The sequence below is a fragment of the Cyanistes caeruleus genome, chromosome 1 (assembly GCF_971803275.1).
Source record: "Cyanistes caeruleus chromosome 1, bCyaCae1.hap1.1, whole genome shotgun sequence".
Lineage (NCBI taxonomy): Eukaryota > Metazoa > Chordata > Aves > Passeriformes > Paridae > Cyanistes > Cyanistes caeruleus.
This window is the reverse complement of record NC_141701.1, coordinates 117,681,936-117,705,455: the sequence shown is the minus strand read 5'-3', so window position 1 is coordinate 117,705,455 and position 23,520 is coordinate 117,681,936. Positions and strand designations below refer to the sequence as shown.

The window sequence follows — 23,520 nt, the reverse complement described above, 5'->3', positions numbered from 1 at the left end:
TCAGAAAAATAAGATCACATCACAGTGAATGATGAAAATGAACAAGAACCAACCAGTTTGCTCTCTGAAGGAAGGCTGGTAAGAAATCAGAAAAGAGACAGATTATCAGTCAGCATCCTGGTTCTGGCCTGACCTATGCTTGAATATCTAGATCCTTTTAGAAGAGCTTCAAATACACTGGGGCTGAGGGATCAAGATTATATGCAGCAAGAAATTTTAAATGGCAAGACATTTCTATTAATTCAACTGTAGTGTCACGACTATCATAAAATTAACACACATTTTTTATTGACATTTTATTGTAAAAAGCATGCTTCTCCCTTGCTAGAATAATCTTATTTAGTGAATTCTGACTTGAGAGCCATGATCACGTAAGAATAAAATTAGAATTCATGGTAGGAAAGATCTTATAGCAAAACTGGAGCTGAGACCCAAGAAGTTCTTCTGAAACATAAAAGACAACTTCAGAATTCAGAGCATTCAAACTACCTTCTCTAAAAAAAAATCACCTCTCTGCAGAAAAATAAATACTCTCTGCATAATCCCTGCTCAGAAAAAAGTCAAAGCTACACAGTTCACCATATTAGCAATGTTTCCTAACAAAATTTCTGAATTACACGCAAGAAATTCCAAATTGAGCAGTGCAAACCTGACACTGATGCACCCTAAGGAATCAATGCTACACTTATCACTTACACCACATAGTACCTTGCTAATTTCTTGCCAAGATGTCTCAAATGCTCCTTATACATCTAGGATAAAAAAAGACAGGCCCCTGCCACTAAGGACTTGCTATTTGGGGAAAAAAAAGCAACAAAACCTTTAAAAAAGAAGAGAAAAAAACCAAACACGCTCCCCCCAAAAAACAAAACCAAAACCAAACAAAACAAAGCAATCCCCCCACCCCCCAAACCAAACAAAAAGGAAAGGGAAAATACTAGAAGCACAAAGGGAAAAGAAAAGCAATTCAAGTAATAAACCTACTTGCCCAGCTGAAAGACAGTAAAGACCAGCCAGCAATGAAAATCTCTTTTCACTCCTCCAGTATGGAGAACAGAGCTCCTATAGGTAGCTAGCTTTGAAGCCTTTTTGATAATGCTAAAGAGCCTATAAACTAGAGATTAGGGAACACATAAGAATCACTATGATAGCATACTGCCTGAAATTTCATCACAGAATTACAGAAAATAAGATGGCCCATGAGCATATTCTTCTGTAGACACAGCATTTACACAGGAACATGAGAAAAACTGCTTTTCCCACTCAAAGGGTGAAACTCATTATTATAAAAATGTTCATCACACTTGTGTTGTTGGTGACTTTGTCTTGTTTTGGGGTTTTAATGTCTCAGTGACAGAAGTCAGACTGCTAACCAATGTGACAGAAGGAATCAGAAATCTTCCAATAAAACGGTGGACAGAAGGGAAGTGTTTATCTAGAAATACACTAATCACCAAGCCACAAACACATTTTCCTGAAACATCCATGGTCCAAACTTCTGATGAATTTCAGACTTCTCAAAACAATTCTATCTCTATTAATGAAAACCCAGCCTGAAACCACCAAGCATAAAAACAGCTTAAAGACAAGCAACATTTCCACTCCATCACTCCGGTTTCCAACCTGCAAGTTTGCAGCCATGCAAATATTTCAGTTTTGCTGCTCTTAAACTGACAAAATGGAAACACTCAAAGCCCAACTCCCAGTTCTGCAGCAGAGAGCACAAGCTGGGAGCATACCTAGGCAGGAGGTTGGAGATGTCCCTGCTCTCTGCAGCACCAGGGCAGCACTGCTGGGACACTCAGGGCGTGTCACATTCTGGGTCAGCTCCAGAGATCGGAATTTCAACAATCCCAAGCCCCAGGGTATCTACAGACCACAAGTATTCTACATGCTGAGGGTGCTTTGACAGAAGCTCTGGCCTTTCTTTCCCCTCTAGTTTCACAGCTGGCATTTTTTTGATGCTTCCAAACCTTTTTTGTTTTCTTTAATTTAATATCTCTGTGCAAAAGTTTTTTGTTTAGCATTTAAAAACCCGGTTTTCAGAACCTGTTAAAAAAAGCAGAAATGCTGCATTCAGCAACCTCTCATGAAGTAGTTTTTACTTCCACTAAAGGAAAATTCTCATTTTTTTGCTCCATTTGAAGACTTACATTTAATGAATGAATTTTAATAAATGAAATCTGAATAAAATTAAAGACAAATCTGTATTTTATGTTCTACTAAAGTACTGCTGAACAAATCAACTACTTTTTATTTAAAAAGTCATCATCTGATGAACAAATTTCATCTGCAAATACAAACTACTGCATAAAAAGGACAACTTTAAATAACACTGAGAAAGCTTTCAGCCTTTGGAAGCTGGTATCTTGCAGCACTGGTATTGTCGTACTGATATAAATACTGGCCCTAATATTCTTCCTTTAATTTCATAAATATAAATGACACTAAAAGAAAAATTTCACTAGAGAAGGGATTTTGTCCATAACAGTCCCTGCTATACAGAATGTAAAATCTAACACTGTTGGTACTATTTAATTCCAAGTACTGTAGCATTGCAGCAGTATTTGATGACACAGAAAACCAAGAGTTGTGGCACCTTCACTTTCCAGTTCAAAAATCTGCAAGGCAAATGGAACTATTACAACTCTAAATCAGCTGTAATGGTAGTAAGGACACAGATCACACTGATTGTATTAAGCAGGTTTTCCATAGTTGAAAGAGATCTTTCAACTTTTTAAAACTTGTTTCCAGTGGAAACAACAAAGAAATTTATATTCCCAATTAGAAACTATCAAGTTTAATTCCAGTACTATCATTAGTTAATTAATTTCTCAGTACTATCATTAAACTAAAAAGCAATAAGTGGGCTCAGTTCTTAAGGAATTTCAGAATGGTAGTTCTGCATCACAAAACCCCAGCATCATATCTGTATGTGTCTTTGGGTTGCATTACATGAAAAATGTATAATTCTGCCATTCCCAGTACTTCCATTTATCAAGTTTCCCAAGCATTTCATCTACACAGGAGTTTGCATAAGATGGCAACATGAGAAATGCAAAGGAGAAGGCCTTATGACCCTGCCAAAACTAAATTTGAAATGAAGCAACATCGACAGTGGCACTGTGAGCTTCTTCAGAAACTCTAACCTAGAACAATGGCAATGTTTGTTTCTTTTGACCTAGCCCAGAAGCTTTAATTGTTTCACTGCTTATTTCACAGATCGAAACTTTGGCAATGGACAAATCTATGCTAATTTAAAGATGCAGGTTTCAAATCTACCTCTTTTTAAAGTATCCCTTGAGTAATTGTTCTTTGAGATAAAACAATTTATTCCTGATTTGGGTTCTATCTCAGTAATTGATTTAGAATAACCACATAAAACTACAGTGAGTTTTAAGGAGCTAGATGCCTTAAAGGCAAAGCTCTCATCCCATGCATATCTAGTAAGATTGCCATAATCAGCCTGGGACTCCCCCAAGAGTACATTAGAATATAACTTCAATTTGCCCTTCAAATAGTTCAACATCTACTGATCTGGAATCTTTCAATTAAAGCATTTTTTTAAATAGCCTGAATGCAACTTCTCCCTTCATAAAATGTCCTCTTTAGCTATCTGCTCTTCAAAACCAAATTTTGCAAAAACACTTTATATACTCTCATTATTTCATGATCATGCTTACAAAATATCATTTAATAGGTGTTTCGTGCTGTATGACTTGTCATCTGTCTGCTTCTAGTGCCATCTGTTCCTGGTAGAAATCAACCCTAAATACACGATCACAAATCTTGAACAGGTTTCAGTTCCAGCATACTCTACAGTAGCTTTAACAAACATTCCTATTAAGTGAAACTGGGTTTAAATATAACTATTTGTGTATTTTTCAGTGAGTTTAGAGAGACTTTTCAACAAGGATGGTGTATAACTCCTGAGTTCACTGGAAAATGTCTAAAAAATGATTACAAAGTATTTCCAATCCTTTGATAGTGTCCAGTATCACAGTGGGAAGTCCCAGTGCTGCTCCTGACAACAAATTTCAGTTACAAATTTTGCTACAGTTTTTAAAATAATAATTTCCTCTGGTGGAATAACTGCCTACTCTAAATTTTTTGTACCTATATAAAAAATAAAGAACTCATGTAGATATTAGGCCTTTACATTCCAACTTTAAACTTCTTAGAAGTTTACTTTAGGTATTTGATTCCAGAGATGAGGACCAACTCTTTCAAAATATGTTCAATCACAACTGTGTCTTAAAAACACATAGCTAGCATTTGAAAATTAGTAAATTGAAACTAGAAGAAAAATATTAAGTACTAGTCTTTCAAGACTTGTAAATATGTGAGAAATCAATACTGCATCCCTACTCCACCTTAACTTCAATTCATCTTCTATTTCTTTGGATTTTTTTCTTGTACTTTTAAGTCAATTCTCAGAACTTTGCACTGCCAAAAATGAACAAATTTCTAAGTAATTTCATTTGACATATATTTTGGAAGCAGACCTCTATTTTCTTCACAAATTAAGATGTATATCCAATATAGAGAACAAGCTAATATTACATGAATGGTTTCCTGCATGCTTAAAATATGAAGAAAGCATGACAGTAACCACAAAAACAATACATATTACATGGCTAACCATAAAGTATCCTTTGAAGACATGAAATAGGTACATTTTAGTTGAAATTATTAGATTTGTCATACTGGCTGCATTAATTTCTTGAACTAATTGTCACGTTTCTCTTTGTATGAACACTTGCACTGCCTCTGCAAGAAACATTTTTGAAAGCCCAGTATTAAACTTTCACTAGTAAGACCTTATCACTACTCATAAAATTTCAGGACATGTCCTCTTCACACCATCTATTAAGGAGGGCAGAGCAAATCTAGACCTCCAAACAATCACAAAAAACTAGGGAGGAATCTTTGCCCTCTTGCTCATTAAGACAGAGTGACCATTGACTTGAAAGACCTTATCTTGTAGAAGATGTGGTTTTAGCAACAAGGGTCACATCAGCCATAATCTGCCAAACCCCACTGCTGCTTCTAGTTAAGATCTTCAGTAGCAGCTTAATAGTGCATGCTCTTTACTTGTTTCTAGCTGATAATAATGATAACAAAAATAATATAAACTGGCACACCATGGAATAAAACACAAATTCATTTATTCATTACTACAATTTGTGGCATTGTGAGTTTGTGGAGGCCTTAAAAAACCTGGACAGCAGCTGTAGACTACAATAAAAGATAGGTCAGAAAAGAACTACAAAGTAGAGTGGAAAAATGTCACCACAGCACCATTTTATGACAAACCAAGAGTTTACCTGAATATAAGTCATTCTAAACACCTGCATTCCTCCAGAGCACAGGCTCACAGTTTTCTAAATTGTCACAAGGAACAATAATTAAAAATAAAATCCCATGATAAAACAATTTTGAGTAGATCTACACTGACTCACAAAACAACCATAAAGCACCATACTTGTAGAATGTTAGAAGAAATTACTAGAAGCCATATAATTGTAAAGGAGACACTAACTTTCCAATCCAAAATCTGATCTTCCAAAAATCAAAATCCCTCAGCAACTGCAAATGGTCAGATCTTGCATATGGGCATGTTTCAGAAACAAAGCAGAAGTTTAACTTGAGTCTGGGTGAACGGAACGAGCCAAAGAGGGAAACACATGCTGAGTGGCATTAAAAACTACAGCAATAAAAAGGTCTAATCTATTCTGATTTCATTACCTATGGCGGTCATAATTGGCTAGGAAGTTTGGCTGTAAAAACTATCAAGATATATTCACATTTCCACCATGAAAAATGAATGAATTAGAGCAACATAGTGAACCTTTGTCTGGAAACCTCCTTCTCCAGGATAATAAGTTATCTGTCATGGTGAAAACCTAAAAGGGGCAGGGGGAAAGTATCACTTATGCCAGACTGGAGTTTTAGAGTCTACAAAAACAATGACCAAGTGACCAAATACAATGCATTTCAAAACCAAACTCTCCTTTCATTTTCTCATCATTGGAACATCCCAGGTAATCAAATTTCTTTCCTAACATGAAACCTGGGGAATATTTCAAATTTTACAGTAAAAAGTCAAAAATTTGACTTTTACCTTTATCTAGAGAAGAGCAGAATGACATTACCTGTTTGCACACCATTCCACATCACATGCACATGAATGAGAATCCCCACCAAGAAGGAGGTAAGGAAGAATTCACATTGCATGGCTTTGCTGTATGGACATACTTGGCAGTTCCAAAAGCGTCCTCATTTAGGCATGATATCACTGGGTGTTTTTAAAATATAATTTTTGTGACTGAATTTAAGCTCAAGTTCAAAGAGCAGCACTAAAACCCCTGGAAAATAATTTACTTCCCATTCAGCTAATGACTCAAGTAAAATAATAAACCTAAAATGGATAAAATCTCTATCCTTACTGAACCACTGCCTACAGTTCATATGCAATATGAAAACCTATAAACAAAAAAGCACATTGAAGATTTGTTTTCAGTGTCCAGGCTTTTTAGAAATTAACCAGTCTGGTGGGAATAACTTAATTTTAAGTTTGCACAGAAAAACACCATCATTTTATATGCAATATATACATATATACGTACGTATGTATGTATGATAGTGACGTTATTAAAAATTCCTTTTTAGAAACAAGTAAGATAGCTCATTTGTATCTTTCTAGTATTTTTTTAAATAACACCAGGAAATACTTTTTATAAAACTTGTACAAAAAACATCAGATGCCAAATTACTCTTGTGTAAAAGACCATCTAGTCTCTAACTTTGGCATGGAGTAGAACAACTTGATAGCAAGAGGACAGGAGAAAATTTGCAGGCTTAACCTTTACTGAATCCCAAACTTTAATGTCCATAGAAACTCAGTGAAGTGAGAAATATAAGTTGATACTACACTTAAAAAAAAATTAGTAAAAAAGGAACTGCATGCTCAGAACAATTTATCTTATTAAATAACACCATTCCAGCTATTTCAATTAAAGAGTTAACTTCAGATGTTGTCTCACATCACAACAATTAGGTCCAAAACATCATTCAGGTGTAATTGTTTGAAGCCCTGACACACAAAAGAAAGAAAGTCACATTTAGAGCAAGAAACAGCTATGAAGCTTCAAACCCCATCTAAAATTACAATTGCTGGACCTTACAGCCAGCTAATGTCTCATTCTGAACATGAGATTAAAACATTCTCATTTAACTATGTACAGTAAAAAAAACCACCCAAGCTATTTTGATGTAATTAAGATGTTTATAAAGTTACATTCAGTACTTGAGCATGTCTTGCTCACATATGGGAACAGGAGTGCTTGAGGTGTTCTGCTAGACACTGCATCCTTATTTGTCTCAACTAAAGAGGTCTACAACTGGAAGACTTTTTGACTGCTGCAAATATTTAAAGAAGCAGATTTTGAAACAACTAAACATCTCTGTATTTTTCTACTTCCAAGAAATTCAGCTCAAAACTCATTTATCTTCAATTATTCTGTTTTGAAAGTACTAAGTCAGAGTGTTTTTTGGAAATAGCACATTTTCTCACACCCTTTAACCTTGATGTTCCATGCAGGTTTTGTAATATTGCTATCATAATTCTGCTACTCAGGTTTTAGAAGTTGTGTATGGAACAAGCACAGCTTGTAAGAAAAGCTAATTCCAGGTTTTTATGTGTTTCTATATTTTTACATGGTATGTAGACACTTTTACACAACACATAAATGTTTCTGGCTTAATTAGAAAGGCCAGAATTTCTTGTGAGCAAACTCAAGCATTCATTTGGATACTGGATAAGGACCTGAATAAGTAAGCAGGTTTTGCAAGCTGCTGCTCCCTTTCACAGAAAAGTTCCAACATCAAGAACTGCACCCATTTATCACTAATAAAGGTTACTGAATTCTTGCCCAATACATAGAATGAATAAAGAGCTATTCTGCACCCTTTGGTAAGAGCAAAGTGCAGTGAGGCATTTTGAACATATTTTCCTTCCTTTAACTCAGAAATAAAATTTAAAAAAAATTTAAAAAAATAAAAATTAAAAAAAGGGCTACTTTTAGGGCCAAGACAATTTGTTAGCATACTAGATCCCTGTGGGGGAGAAAGCAAAAAAAAATCACTAAAATTAAAAAATACCCATCCATTAACCTCTAAAAGCATTCAGAACTCTGCTGTACTAAAAAAAAGAACCACACAAAACCCCAACAAAAACAACCACCTAAAAAACCGAACACAGACTCACCCAAACCAATAATATATCATTGAAAATACCTGCCCTAAGCTTTATCCTTCCCAAATGCTAGTTATATGGTTTCTAAACATTTACCTGGTAGGTATGCCAGAAGAAAACCCCAGCTTTTAAACAGAATGAAGCTGCTGGTAAGAAAAATGATAAATAATTCTGAAACTATTTCTGAAAAAAAACATGAAAAAACAAAAAAAAAAAACAGCAAAAAAAGCACTATGAGAAAACAATGGATTTTCCATAATGGGAGTACAGTGCTGTGGAGCACATTATGTAACCCAGCCTGTTCTCACAGAGTGGGCTGGAATAGGGGCACTGCCTCATCTTCCAGTGTCATCATCTGTAATATTTGAGGGCACAAATAAGAAAATATGCCAAGAGAGAAAACAGTACAATACAGGCTCTGTTTATGCTCCAGTGAAAGATCACACACCACACTAGGTAAGGTATGCACATCTCCACCACAGTTTAAATCCAGCACATTATGTTTGGGCCACTGACACTTTTGTTCAGAAAAGCTGGTGTTTCTGCCCTTTTCATTGCAAAGGCAAGTGCTCAAATGACAACCACCAATGTGAAACATTATTTGTCCCACTAACAGCACTGTCTTGCTGACAGGAAAAGATGTGCTTTTCAGGTTGCATGTTTAATGTTAGCACCTCTTCTTGGATCAAGCCAAAACATTTTCCTGGTGTGTGTTATGTTGAACAGCTTCATGAAGTCAAGTCATCTAGCTGGAATATGTAAACCCCTCCTTTCAAAAGACTTTTGCACCATTCTGAACTCCAAACAGCATACAACAATCTATGCTAATTAAAAGGCTAACTGCTGTAGGCAAGAAAAATCCTGCAGAACACATCTACTCTGAAAAACACTAGTAAAATGAGAGTAAAAAAATTCCTTCCAACAACACTCTACAATGGAAAATGAAAAGTCCCCACACGGATATAAAGAAAATCTGTGATAGTGAGGATAAGACCTCATCTAAACGTGCTGGCTACTTTAGGATCAAAGTATCTTCTGTGCACTATTTCTTAGGCTAAGTGGACATGGGAAAAGCTTAGAAGATAACTATCATTATAGGAAAAGCTTGCAAGGCAAGATATTTGCACTCCTTTGAGACAGCAAGTCAGCATCATGTAATTTATTTATAAGTTACCATAATTACACATATACATATGTATGTAACTACTATTTACTGCAAATTCAAATAGAAATTAAATTAATTATCAGAAAGGATGATAATAATAAAGTAGGACTTTGAAAGATTGGAAAGAACAGAATTCCACTGGTTTTGGAAACAGAAAGGTACAGGCTGGTATCATAGGCCTGAGAAAAGACCCCCTCAAACTTCATAATCAAGACATTGTATCTGAACTTCTGGAGCACACTCTTCAGCAAGAACTCATTGCAATGACCTTCCAGTTCCTTTGTCCTGACACCTGACACCAGTATGAGCGCTTCCAGGACTTACTGACAATAGACTAGAGACCTCCTCCTTGAGTATTTACGGGACAGCCCTTCCTACATCATGCAGCAAACAAATGAGAAACACTTTCTTTTCACCGTTTTTGATGTACATCCATCTTTTATTAAAGAAGATTTAAGGACCTTAAAAGATGCAACTACCTCACGTATAGCTTGTGTACAAGGACCAAACTGGACAAAGGAAATTATGTTTACTGATAGCATATTGGATATCCCAAAGTAAGACAGATTCAACAACTCGCATAGTGGAGAAAATTGTCTTTGTTCAAAAGCATGTTGCATATGCATAAAGGATTTTCATCCAGAAAATGACTACAAATAATCAGTAAATTCAAATCCTATCTTGCTTTTCCCAGCAATGCCCTTTTTAAGGACTGTGTCTATGTTGGAAGCTAATGCACATTAAGACTACTGAACTTTTTTCTTCACTCTGCTCTTTCAGAGGGGATGTTCTGTTCTAAAATACCAATCCTTTGCATGTCAGGCACAGCAACTGCCAGGAATAACTCCAGTAAGCTCTAACTATTCAAGACCTTGCCTCTAGCTTGCTTTGTAAAGCAGCAGGAAATGCAGAACTTCAATTATGCTTTGAAGGTTACAATCTTAAGCAATAACCACTAAAAGTAAAATGGCAAATTAGACATGATCTACAAAATCCTTATCACTAAGAATCATATGTGAGACTAAAACACAAAACCCTTAAAACTTTAAAAACTTGTCAAACTTTTAAATTTGAAGTAATTATTCATGGCTCTCTACACCAACGAGAATTTTTCAACATTAAAGAAATCACAGCGACTGAAACAAAAGCTGTCCATCAAATTCCCAATTACTGCAAAAGAAATTCAGTGTTTGGCCAATACTGTAAAACACTGCCATGCAGAAACCCAGGCTTGTTTTCCCAGTTTAGCAAACAGTAAATCCACATTAGCATAGTACCGGGCAAGCTTACTGGGCCTGACGAGAAGGAAGATATGTTTGCCTGAGTAGCAGAGTAATATTAATTCATACTAAAGTCTCAAAAGAGTAATTCTCATTTCCTGTCCAAGGCAGAAGCATGCTATGTAAGCACAATGTTCTCAGTTCTACCCTTTGCAATGGTAACTTTTCAAGAGCTACTGCCCATAAGACCACTGTATTGAGTACCAATTTGCTGATATTGGTCAGATGATCCTGCAACTCTGCTAAAGGTTTGTTTGTACCACTCTAAGAAGAGTAATAACTTGGTACATCTGAAAACCTCATTTGCAGAGGCTAAAGACAGTGCTATGGACACGAAGCAAACAATCATTCCTCTCTGGACTGGCAAGTTTCTCTCATCAAATATTTCAATTCTGAAGGAAAATGCTTAATTATACAGACTTGTATTTAAAACATCTTGAATCTATTTCTGCACCAGAAGAGGAACTCAACACCATTTGGACAGACTTTATATTGAGGCTGAAAAACATGATTCACTCTAAACCACTACAGAGGAACTAAGATATCTGATTAATCATTACAGATGACATGCTTAAAAAACATCTCACATTAATGAGCAGGAAATGCTTAACTTTAAAGTTAAGTTACAGTAAATAACTTCTTTATGAAGAATTTAAATGATCTTTGAGTAGCTAATGGATACTGTTTACAATATACAACTGGCAGCAAGTTTCCACTACTCCTGGAAGAATTAGTCTCCAAAGTTCTCCATTTCTGGAATCAGTAAGGCTTCAGATCAATGGATCAAACAACCAAATATACAATCCTTTAGAAGTAGAATCAGCTTTTGTATAGAAAGAGCTTCTCTACGTTTCCTGCAGCAAAGTTTCCTCATATCTCTTCAGACATAAACCATGAATATTTATGCATTTAAGAAGGTACTTAATTCTTTATCAAAATAACTCCTGGACATTCCCATATGGTACTGCTGCACTCCATTTCCTCCTTCAAAACCTCACTAAAAACTGATCAGGCTTAGTGATAAGGTGTTTCACAAGCTTTGTCTCTTGTTAATCCAACACCACACACAATGGCCTGTACTATTCACAAAATGTCCTTCTAAAAACCAATTCCTGGACTTCCTTACATGCAAGACACTTCAACTCCACATTAAGAGCTGATGCAAAGATGCAAGTTCTGAGCAGCCACAACCTGCTACTGGTTCAAGATCACAAACACTCCCCTCAAAGCCAGAATTCTTCACAGACTCTTCTTGCCATTTTTCAGATGTGAAGAAATTTCAATTAACTGAACACATTATAAAGCAGGAGTCTCATATGACTCATCATTTCATCAGGCTGATCACACAGGAAATGGGGGTTCCTGTTTGTGGTTAAAGACACTTAGAAAGTTTAGTACAGGGACTATCTAGAAGCAGAAAGCAATACAGTACACTGAGATGCACATTGGACAAAAATACAAACACAGGTTTAAGGAGAAATAAATGTTTTGCTCCCATTAGAAAGCTGTATTTTATTTTAAGCATGTGGGCAAACAAATAGAGAAGATAAGAACTATCATCAGTCTTGGAGGTTATACACTGTATTTTTCTCACCCATGCATTTGAAAAATATATTTACATGTACTTTGCACAAAATGAGAAGATACCAAATTAAAGCCATTTACTATTTTAAATGCCCCTATCTAATTACAAAATCTCTCAGATCTTATTAGAACTGAATCTCTTACAGTTCTTAGTAAGAGATAGGTATAATTATTGTTATTTAAAAGGGTAATAAAAATTCTCCTATTAGAAGTTAGCAGTAGAGGGGTCTGAAGGCACACAGAACTTGTTTTGTGACTTATGTCCACCCTGAGTTCACCTGTGCTTTGTGACACCTCAAAGCCCCTGTGAAATATAAGATTTCTTGCTCTCTGCTCCAGCACCTGAAACTGGGTTCCAGGCAGAGACTGCCAGGCAGCAGCTGCTGCCCTGAGTTTCTCAGCAGTCTATTTTACTGCAGGAATTCTCTTTATTCGTGTTTGTTTATACAGGAATGTTTTATTTCCTCTTCAACCTCCTGCAGTTATTTCACAGTACTATTCTCACTGTCATTTCATTATATGCCTACTGTTATTAACATTAGGTAAGTGACCATTTAAAAAAAATAACATTGTACATATAACTTGCATGCATTCATATACAGGCATACATATGTATGTGTTCTTTCAATATACAGTTCTTATTTGCAGGAAAACTGAGGGGGAATTACTGCTTGAAAATCCAAAGGATTTTGAAAAACAAAGGATTAAAGTGACTAGCACCAAGTTCTAAGTTATAACATATCCTATGTTCTCGTCATATTAAAAAGTCCTTCAAACTCACAAATACCTGTAATTTTCTGCCCCAAATCTGCTACACTTTAAACTGAAGATAAAAACATATTACAAGCAGAAACCTTTCTAGCGAAGAAAGAAAGGGCTTCAAGGTTGAACAGATTTTTAAATAGATAAAAAGTATGGCAAATTAGCAAGCAGTTTTACAACAATTTTTCCTCTAGACTTGATTCCTATAATGTGAAGTTATAAATGCTAAGATATACACCAGCTACAAAAAACACATTACAAAGATAAGAAACTAAATTTGACCTTATTCTAACTATCTCTGAGGAAAAAAAAGTGTTCTAAATGTAGCAGAAACCATGCAGATATTTCTATGCACTTTATTAATACCTCAAAAGTCAGCATTTTTCACTAAATACTTCTTTGCAATGATTAGAGATGCAAGATAGTAAATTTTGGAAAGAAGGCCTTAAATTCAAGTTTTATTTTAGTAGATCTAAACTGTGCGCTCCTCCAAAGTACTACTGCAGCTACACTTTCACAATGTCTGTCTTGATGCTTCAAGTTACAATAACTACAGTGTCCAAGTTACAATAACTACAGTGTTTCTTTATTAAAAGCTTGCCTGCATTTGGAAATTAGCAAAAGACCAAATAAAAAAAACAGTGACCGAAACTTTCAGAGAAGAAAAATGCACAACAGATTGCAACTCTTAAGCAATGGCAACAACTAAGAAACTAAAAGTGTATAACCTGACCTATTAAAATAGAAACTAAAAAAATAAATTAATTGTGTTCTTCAGAATATTTTACAATTTTCTGGGCATCTTTTTAAGTCCTCCCTCGCATTCAAATGAGCAAACCAGACATTATGTCTGTCCTGCCAAGGAATACAGTAAGATGCTACTCACTCCACAGTAACAAATACTTTAGTGCAAGTTTTTGTTGCCAACTTCAGCTGCCAGTGAAAAAGTCCTTCCTGTAAATCATCCGATTTGCCTGCAGGAACCTGACAAAATAATTTCCAACACTGGATGTGAGGCATGTCTGGGAAAAATATACTGGTTAGCAAACCCATATTCTCACCTCTTCAGAAACAAAACTTGAAGAGTTAAAAACTTCTCCTGATTCCTGCTTAGCTTTTGCTACATTACACTAGTTTTGAACCACTATTTACTCTCGCCAGTTTAGGTACAAAAACCAGAGAGTAGCTTTGCTGTGATTGCCAGAAGCTTTCTCTAGAACCAAGAGGTGTTACAGCTGAACTGGCATGGAAAATTGTTTCCCAGCAAACATACTCTGAGTGCACCAAATCACAAACCACTATGAACCCCTTTTCTCAACCAATAATGTCAGCATTCCTGAAGTGGAAAGGAATATTGTTTGGACATACCTTTTGCTTTTATTTGGCCCATACAAATCTCTGCAAAACTGTCAGTCTTCTCCCCTCTTCTCAAAATTATTACCACTCCCTGTTAAAAACAGCCTCTCTGAGTCCTACCCTCACGGAAAGCACAGAAACATGGCGCTGCACATCAACCATCACTGTTTAAAGAGCATATTAACCTGCTTTGAGAGGTTCCTCCAGTTGTCCCAACCAGCAAATTCTCACACTAACAGTGACTTTAAGTTACAAAGGCATTGATAACAAAAGGCATAGCTCAAACACTTCATGCATATCAATTAATATAGAAAAGTTTCTAGAAGCACAGATAAGACAAATTAAAGTACAAATTTGTAGTCTGCATATATATCTTTTATAAAAAACAAACAGGAAAAATCATATTAGTAATTGGTAAAATAACTGGCTACAGAAAGATTGTGAACATAAAGGTAAGAAAATACCTAACAATTATTTTTACCTCATTACAAATTATGGCTTCTCATTCATTTGTTTTCAATCAAGTCCCTCACATTTCCTCATGTAATGTTCTTTCCACTGAGAAATATTTCAATGTAATTGCTGAATTAGAGAGCAATTACAATTTCCCACAGAACAACTTATATAAAAATTCTTTTAATGCATGAAATAGATATAGGATTCACTTGTATGATCAGAACATCAAACTTTATTAAATCTTGTAGAATGTTCCATACTGCAGCCAAGTCAGTCAGGCTTTCCTGTTCTACACTGCACTCTCAGGTGCACAGAAAAACACCTGTTACTCCAGTAGTTCAAACAAGAAGTATAAAGATGAAAGCCATACATCCATTACCTATTTCTTCCTATTAATCACTTTTAGGGCTTTGATGAGCATAACCATAGTATCATAACCTTTCTTGTTATTTAAACTGTACTAAAATTTTCATTTTTCATTTGTAAATTACTAGTATATTTGAGATCCTCAAGAATCTAATTCTCCTGGTACCCAGACCCAATGCTGTATAAGGAGTCCTAGACTAGTCACTCGACTAAAAAGCCACTTTTCTTCCTCTTTCAGTATAAACAGTGATCGGCAGAGTAGGATAACCTAATCTTGTGTCTTACCCTAGAACAACATCCAGCAGCATTCTCCTGCTACGCAAAAAACACAAAGAAGTTATGCAAAACTTGTTAGGATTGGGAATGAAGCCCACATCTCTACTGGAACAGTCATTCATGGAGCCACCCTACCACTCAAAATACCTGCCAGACACACTTTTAGCCATCCTGTTTGTACCCAGCACTTTGATGCTACAGGATCATACCGCTTGTCAGTCCTACCAACAAAATTTGGGATTTATGGGCAACAATTCATTGCTATCAAATATAGGTGTGGGTTAGGGAGTGCAGGCAAAGGATCATTTGGTTCCATGGTTTTGTTTTGTTTTTCTGTTCTTCCAAAAATAGTAGCACAGGTGAATTTTTACTTCGTGGTTACTTACTATACAAAAAAGGCATTAAATTAAGAGCCATGCTGGATCAATAATTCAGAACAGAAATCATACAGAGAACCTTGATTACTACAGGGTAACAATGGCTGTAATGGTATAGTATGAGGAATTTCACTTACCATTATTATATTTTATGTTGGGGAAAAAAACGCTAACTCGCACATAAAGCAGCTTTAGAACATTTCATAGTTTAAATCTATTTTAATCTCACAAAGCACAATATGTGGTAAGATCCAGGAACTTCATGTTTAAGTCCCTTGTCACATATGTCAATATTACTATTTCATATAGCAACAGTGAGCATTTTTGAGTATTGTGAGGGATCTGTGTGATTTTGAGAATGCTCCACAAAAACAGCTTGTTTGGTTTTATTATGAGAAGAGCAAGGGGCACACTGACCCCAGCTCCAGAGAGGATCAGATGTTTGTCTCCTCAGCTAAGATCGAGTGCAATGGGGTTATGAAAAATGCATATTGGGTTACCTGAAGTATCAATTTTCATGGCAAGAAATACTACCCTAATAGGTCTAGGAGAGGAAAAATTGTTCTGATTTTGAACAATCACTTCAATAGTCAGATTTGCAACCTTTAAATGATTTTTGACAGTGAGCTGATATTCCCTTGAGAAAATTACATTCTTAACTAATAGCTGAGATGAAATACTGCATTTTCATGATCTTTTAAACTAAACATACATCATACGAGTTTTGATTACAAACAGAAATGTTAGTGTTTGCAACAGTAACAGGTCTCCAAATCTTGAAAAAAAAACAAAAAACCCAAACCAATACTAATTTATAAATACAACGCTGAAATCATTCAGTTAGCTAAAACTAATTGCTGAAAGGTAGAATTCAAACCAGTCACATTAATCTAATCAGCAAGAGCAGGGAATATTGAGGATCTCCATTGACTAATAGATATTAAATGTGTCCACTACTATCACACAAGATCTTCCTTTCTGTCAAGTCTCAAAAGCTCAGGATGGTACCAAGAAATAATAATTTTTTAAACAAACACACTCAGCATACCAAAAGCCATGCTTGTAAGAGAAACTCTATGCTATTTGACATATGTGAGGCATGTGATTTAAGACTGATTCATGAAACAAACAGCTACAGTTATCCAAGCTTTCTTGGGGAAAGAGAAGTGAGAAGCAACCCCTTCCCCTTTGGATTTTTTTTTCCCATTACTTGGAGCCTCAGGAAAGTACATCTTCCAAACAATTTATCTGAACAAAATTCCTCTAAATCAGTTTTGTCTATAAGGAGCTGCACATTTCAAGCTTGCAGGGAGGGTAAGCCTCTTTGAACCCCAGTTTAAGCAGCTAGGGATACATTCAATTTGTTCTTTCTTCACCAAAGATTACAACAGCAGACGGAATACAGTACATACTTTCTAAATCTAAACTGAGCCTGTGACTCAAGAGGCTGGTGTGGCATGAACAGAGAACAATCTTCTTCCTGAAAAAAGCCCTTTTGCTATTTGTACATCATCTTACAGTCACACACTGCAACTCATGATGTGAAAGATTTAATAAAAGAACGTAAATGAAGCTGGATGAAACAAAAAGAAAACAATACCCACATTTCATCATAAATAACTTTCCTAGATGAGTGTCACTGTCACTACAAAATGTACAACCTCCCTATCTTCAGTTCACTTTTGGGCAAAATTAATCCACAGAATGCTGCTGGGTCTTCAGTTACAGAGTCCAGCCCATGCACAGGGGAAGGGGAGGATGGAAGGAATCTCAACTATTAGAATACAAACTGCAAAATAATTAGTTGTTCTTGAGAGGGGGAAATGACTCTGCAGAGGCATTGGAGGGACTAACTCTGGAATTCAAGTAACTGCACTGAAATACTTGGATAGCAAAATGGAAAAAACCCAAGTGTATACAGTGGTCTAATACAATCCACAATGGTCAAAACAGTTTATTCCGCTCCTTCTCTTATTCAGGAATATAAATAACTACTTCATTTTCTTCACTTTTTCCGTCCTTCTCTCCACGCCAATTTGTAACACATAACACAAGGAGTGACTCTGGATCTAGACTTATGTAGACATATATTACCTCCAGCCAAGGACGCCTTCAACAAACAACCCAAGGAAAGGAACAAAACACATACAGACACACAGAAAAAATGTACTAGGCAGTCTACTTCACTTCTACCAGATAATGGGAGAATTTACATGCTCATTTAGTCCCAACAAACAGCATTTAAGGAGTAAATGTAAATCTAATATCAAATACTGTAGTAGGACTAGGATTGCCATGATAATAAACAGTGGTCATGGGTGATAAGCATCTCCCTACGCTGAACAAGGTAGTTATAAAAAAGTAGCGTATTTGTCCTGCGTGGACTCTAACCACACCTTGGAGGTTACTAGGCTAACACCTAGTGCACAGTGCACACATTCTATTAAAGGAAGATGTATCCACAGAAAAGAATAAAATAAAATAAATATATATATATATATATATATATATGTATAAAACGTAAAAACCTCCAGATTTTGACAATTCTACGTGCAATATAAGTACCTGGCAATCTGAAGCAATTCCCTTCAGAGACAGCAAAAAATTATGAGCTTTTCTATTTAAGCACATCTGTTGACTTCCTATCTTCTTATTTATTTGCAAGAGTTTGACAAAACTTGAGAAAAAAACAAAACCTAATACCAAACTACTCCCACATACAAACTGAAATATAGCAGAGGCTTTGGTAATACATAATTTTTAAAAAGCAGAAAGATAGTAAACCTAACTTTGCTTAGGAGCTCTGTAGCTATGAATGCTGACTTTAAACACATGAATGAATACAAAGTAACAACAAAACTAATTATGTTCTAAAAATAAAAATGGCAACATGACCAGAGCATATACGTGCAGATATGGGAAGGATACAAAACTAATGCTCTCATAATGAAAAATAATATTTTATCTTTTAGTAAAATTCATCATACAATCTTGCTTAAGGACATATGAAACTCCTGAAAGAGGAAAAAAAGTCCATCCATATCAAACAAAGCTTCAGATTTGTCAGAAAATTTCTTTATACAGGGTCCTATTCAAGCTCTTCAAGACAACAGGAGGGCTCCCTTATACTAGGATTTTTCAGCTGCCACTTCTCAGCTGTAAATTCTGCAGAATGCTTTTAAATGTCAAAAGAGACATACCAAACTAAATATTTGCTTTTGGTTTACATCTCCCCAGAAGAAAGTGTAAACAATCATCATGGTCTTAAATGGGCCCCTAGGTAGCAACTACATCTTAACCTTTGCCTTTTATCATGACTCTTGCTCTGAGGCATTTGGAGGAGAAACAGCTATATACATTCCTGTAGCATAAGCCCGAAATGGTTTGTGTCAGTTTGCTGTAATAATCAAAGCAATTTCTAATCCATGTAGAGTTTATACCATATTATCTTTCATAGTGTCAAGCACACATATTAGAATTTTATTAGAAATACAGTAACTGCATGCTGTTCAAATCTTGAATTTCACCCAATGGAATAAACTTAGTACCATTTCAGTATAATTTTTATGTCTTCAGAGCCTGAGTTTGCAGCACTGCAAAAATATAAACCCAGTTTCTCATTCTTACTGATATAATCATGAGGCTTCCCTTTTTAAAATCAACTATTGAATGTACCTACTGAAAACCCAGACTGTGTTCTTATAATTGTCTAATGTATACTATATACTATATTCAATTTAAAAAGAATTCAAGTCTACATAGCATCACACTCAACCAGTCTAGCTTTCTGTAAACTACTCTGATACAACTGCATAAACAAACTTTGCAGTTACCCAACCACTGCAGAACTAACATTTACAAGGAATATAAAATTAGTTGTTACTATTCACACAATTCTGCAAAGCTATACACCTGATTCCCAGTATTAAGTGTATGTAGTGGCTTTACTTAGCCTAGTATATAAAATGTACAGCTCAAGAATTAGCAAAGTTTTAAAGAGATTAGTACAGTAGAAAAATATAACAAACAAAATTAAAATATATTCAAAATTAAAATTTATTCAAAGATAATGATATTTGATTTTACCTGAAAATTAACATCTTCTTTCTTAAATATTAGTGCTCGAACTTCATCAGGATCTCCATTAAATATAGCTTGAACCAATGGTGGCTGAAATGAAGAAAAAACACATCTTAAAATAAAACCTCATTTTAGGTTTTAGTGATACGTATACAGTTTTTTTGATGTATAACAGAAACACAAGATAACGACAAAAAAACCCCATTCCAGACAGTAAAACAAAGAAATCAGCACCACTATTTAGAATCAAAGAAATTGCAAGTTTTAAAAACCTCAAACACACAGACATCCTCTAAGGCAATTAAATATATACATGAAAGAAAAAAAAAAAAAGGAGCTGAGAAGATTGTAACAGCTGAAAAGAGAACGCCTTAGAATAAAATTAGGGTTGTCATTACATGCTGCAAATTCTATACAGTATAAGCAAACAATCCCCTTTTCCATTAGCAAGTGACTCAAGTTACTGGAAGTCTTTCACCTGTTTAGACAGAGTGGGAAAGCAAAGTGCATCAGATAAGTATGGTAACAAATTCACACTCACACACATCTATTACTAAATATAGTAGGATTTCTTAGTAAGTAAGAAAAGCTGCTGAGGTATGCTAGCAAGATTTAAGTCAGTCACTTGACAGAAAAAAAAATCATTTAAAGCAATAAAAGCACAGTCCCCAGTGTTGATAATTTTCAGAAAGTGCTAATGTGAATCTAACAGTTATACTAAGATTGTGAGTTATGGTAGTTTTTAATTTAGCTTAGAAGTGCTCTCGTTTGATGTAACTATATACTCTTATCAGTTCTCAAAATAAACATAGCATATTATTATAATACAATGATCACATCAGCTTCTAAAGTGGTACTGCATAAATGTACTACTGAAGAGTGAGAAGTGGAGCAGGGAAAACCCACTTACTTCAAATACATTTCCCCTTCTAAAACCCCACTGCTATTACACAAGAATCAAGACCTGTTCTTGCTGCACCATAAATAAGGTTACACGGAATAGAATGGACCCCTGCAAGCATAAATTCCACCACAAAGTTTCAGCTTTTCCCATCCTTATTACATCCTTATTTTATCACTTTGTCTTGTTCCAACATTGTACGTATTCATCCTAATCTTAGGACTATAGCCATTGGTACTTGAGACAGCATTATAAGCAGGAAATATGCCAACAAACAACATGGCTTACCAGCACATTTCCAGGGGGCGATGGATGTACAGATACATTTTCCTGAGGTAAACTGGAAATAAATGTGGGAGAATCATCTTCCTCCTCCTCCAAAACAACAATACAGACTCGACTCATTCGATCCGTTTGAGGAAGCAAAAGCGAACAAAAAAATGCCAGCAGTGGTATTTTTGGAAGCAGACTGCAGGTATTGCAATAGTGACCATAGAGGAAATACTTTCACCTGTTTCACATGCCCTCACAAACTTGTGTTACTGCTGGTGTCTTAGCATCTAGAAAGAGATATTCCAATTCCCCCTCACACTTCATTTTCCAGACTTATACACCACGAGATGTTCAAGACACTGCTGAAAAAAAGTTGTTCTTTATAAAATAAAAAGTCCCCAAGCATCGAAACCACAAAAACTAAACTGTGGAAGAGCTAAATAAAGAGAAAAAAATATCCCAAGATCCAATTCCATTCGAACAGCACTCACTGTTGCACACAGCTGTCCTTTCACGAGCAAATTTGTCTTTGTTAATGTCACAACTTCCACAGCGTCCTTCTACCCCCACAGCGAAGTCATTGTTGCAGAAGACACGACTCCGTCCTGCAGAGGACGGAACAAGGAACAATTGCCCCGAGAGAGACGGCCGCAGCTATTCGCACTCCTGCAAGGTCAGTTTAAATCAACCCTCACAGGCTTTCTGCGGACTGAAAATAAACGCGCCTCCCGATCATCCTGCCATTCTACAGCTTCCTTTCTCAACGTCAAAAACAGTCCAGACAGAAAAACATATCTCGGTTCCAGCAGTTATTCAGGACCTGCTCAGAGGAAAATAATTCTTTCCCATGCAAGAAAAGAGCTGCAACGTGCAGCACGGCTGCAGCACATTTACATGCGATGAGTCAGACCACAGGGACAATGAACTCCTTGAATAATATTGCCGGCTGAATCCAGCAAAAGCAAAGCAGCCGGTGTTACTCCGTCAGGGACACGAGCAATGCGGAGCGTTCATTTTCCCTTCACCAGGCAGTAGCTGTGGCTTCTCACAGGGAACGCGTCAGGCAGAAATACTGTTGAGGAGGAATGCTTCAGCAAAACAAGCTAGCTACTGCACACAAAAGCTCCAATTACTGCCTTAGACGACTTCTGCAAAAGCAGTTCATCACTCAAGTGTTTCTTTTGATCACCATGTGAATGCAGTTCCCATGATAGTCTTCATTCAGATTGAGGGGGAGGAAAAAAAAGAGGAAAAAAATTTAAAAAATCAGACTCTGTACATCTTCTCTGAGCCAACTTCTTTATTCGAACATCTGTCACTGCGCCAACCTGATTCTCCTCTTCAGTTAGAGCTTCTGCTTATCAGATTTTTTTTCCTTGACAAATTAAATTATACAATCAGCAGATATCCTTGTAAAGCTCGAAAAACAGCTTGGCTGTCCGAGTCGGCGGGAGCGGTGCACCAACCACTGCCGCGGCAGCGCTGCCCCTGAGCAGCAGCCGGGCGAGCAGCGACTGCAGCCTGGCAGGGTGAAATGCCTAGTAATGCTCACATGTCACACTTACCAGAGCACCCAGCCACCGCTCCCAGGGTAACTTCCTCTGGCACAGAAAAAAACCCGCCTTTTGCTTCTTTTGGGGGCAGCCTTTGCCAGGTCGGTGACTAACGCAGCTGAAAACGTAAAAATTCTATAACTGAAGAAAGAGCGACTGTTTAATATTTTCCACGAAAAGCCGCAAAGAAATGTGGTGTACTGGCTCTGCTGACTAACCACACTTCAGGCAGTAAACAATTCCAGCACTTTAACTGCTTTCATATGGCACTGGTCAGAGCACCAAAACAGTCCTCACTTAACTCATTGAGGACAACAAATGCCCCACATAAATCCTCTGAGAATTAAATGACAAGTAAAATCTTAAAGAAATAGGCTGACTATTAAAAAGCCAGCTATTAATAACCAAACCCATGGGTTTTTTGCAAATAGTACAAGTAAACACAACCTCAACTTGAAAAAAAATTACATCAAGTATATTTAAATATAATATTATTAAAATAAACCATAATAATGAAGTATAATATGAAGCCCTACAACTTGCTGAATAAATACTTCAGCTTGAATCTGCCTAAATGGTGCTGGCTCGTGGGTGTATTATGTAAATGGCTTCTGTCAAAAGTTGCTGGATAAGCCTCAGTGTACAGAAACAGAGGGAGGGTTTTTGCTCCTGGTGTGCAGCACTAAGGCAATTCTGATGTCCTTCAGTGGCTGCCAAGAGCAGAATTTGTTAATGGTGAGCAAGTTTATAGCTCTTCAATAAAGTATTTGCACTCAGGTTTCACATAGGAATCCAGGGAGAGAGAAAGACAGGTTTAAATGGTGTGTAAAAGGT

The 23,520-nt window shown here is 36.2% G+C and overlaps 1 protein-coding gene across 16 annotated transcripts in view; it reads right to left on the bottom strand.

Annotated features, from left to right (window-relative positions):
• Positions 1–23,520, bottom strand: part of ANKRD28 (ankyrin repeat domain 28) — a 120,190-nt gene that overhangs the window by 51,831 nt on the left and 44,839 nt on the right. For 12 of the 16 annotated variants that reach the window (XR_015276901.1, XR_015276900.1, XM_086852409.1 and 9 more), the window contains one exon: positions 19,966–20,049. Coding sequence is in view for 8 of the 16 variants with exons in the window: in XM_086852409.1 (XP_086708535.1) it covers positions 19,966–20,049 (84 nt within the window). In the remaining 8 variants the exon portion in view is untranslated. Of the gene's footprint in view, positions 1–19,965; positions 20,050–21,148; positions 22,920–23,520 lie in introns of those variants that run through there. The other 4 variants (XR_002861084.2, XM_023919186.2, XM_023919183.2 and 1 more) reach the window with 3 other exon arrangements.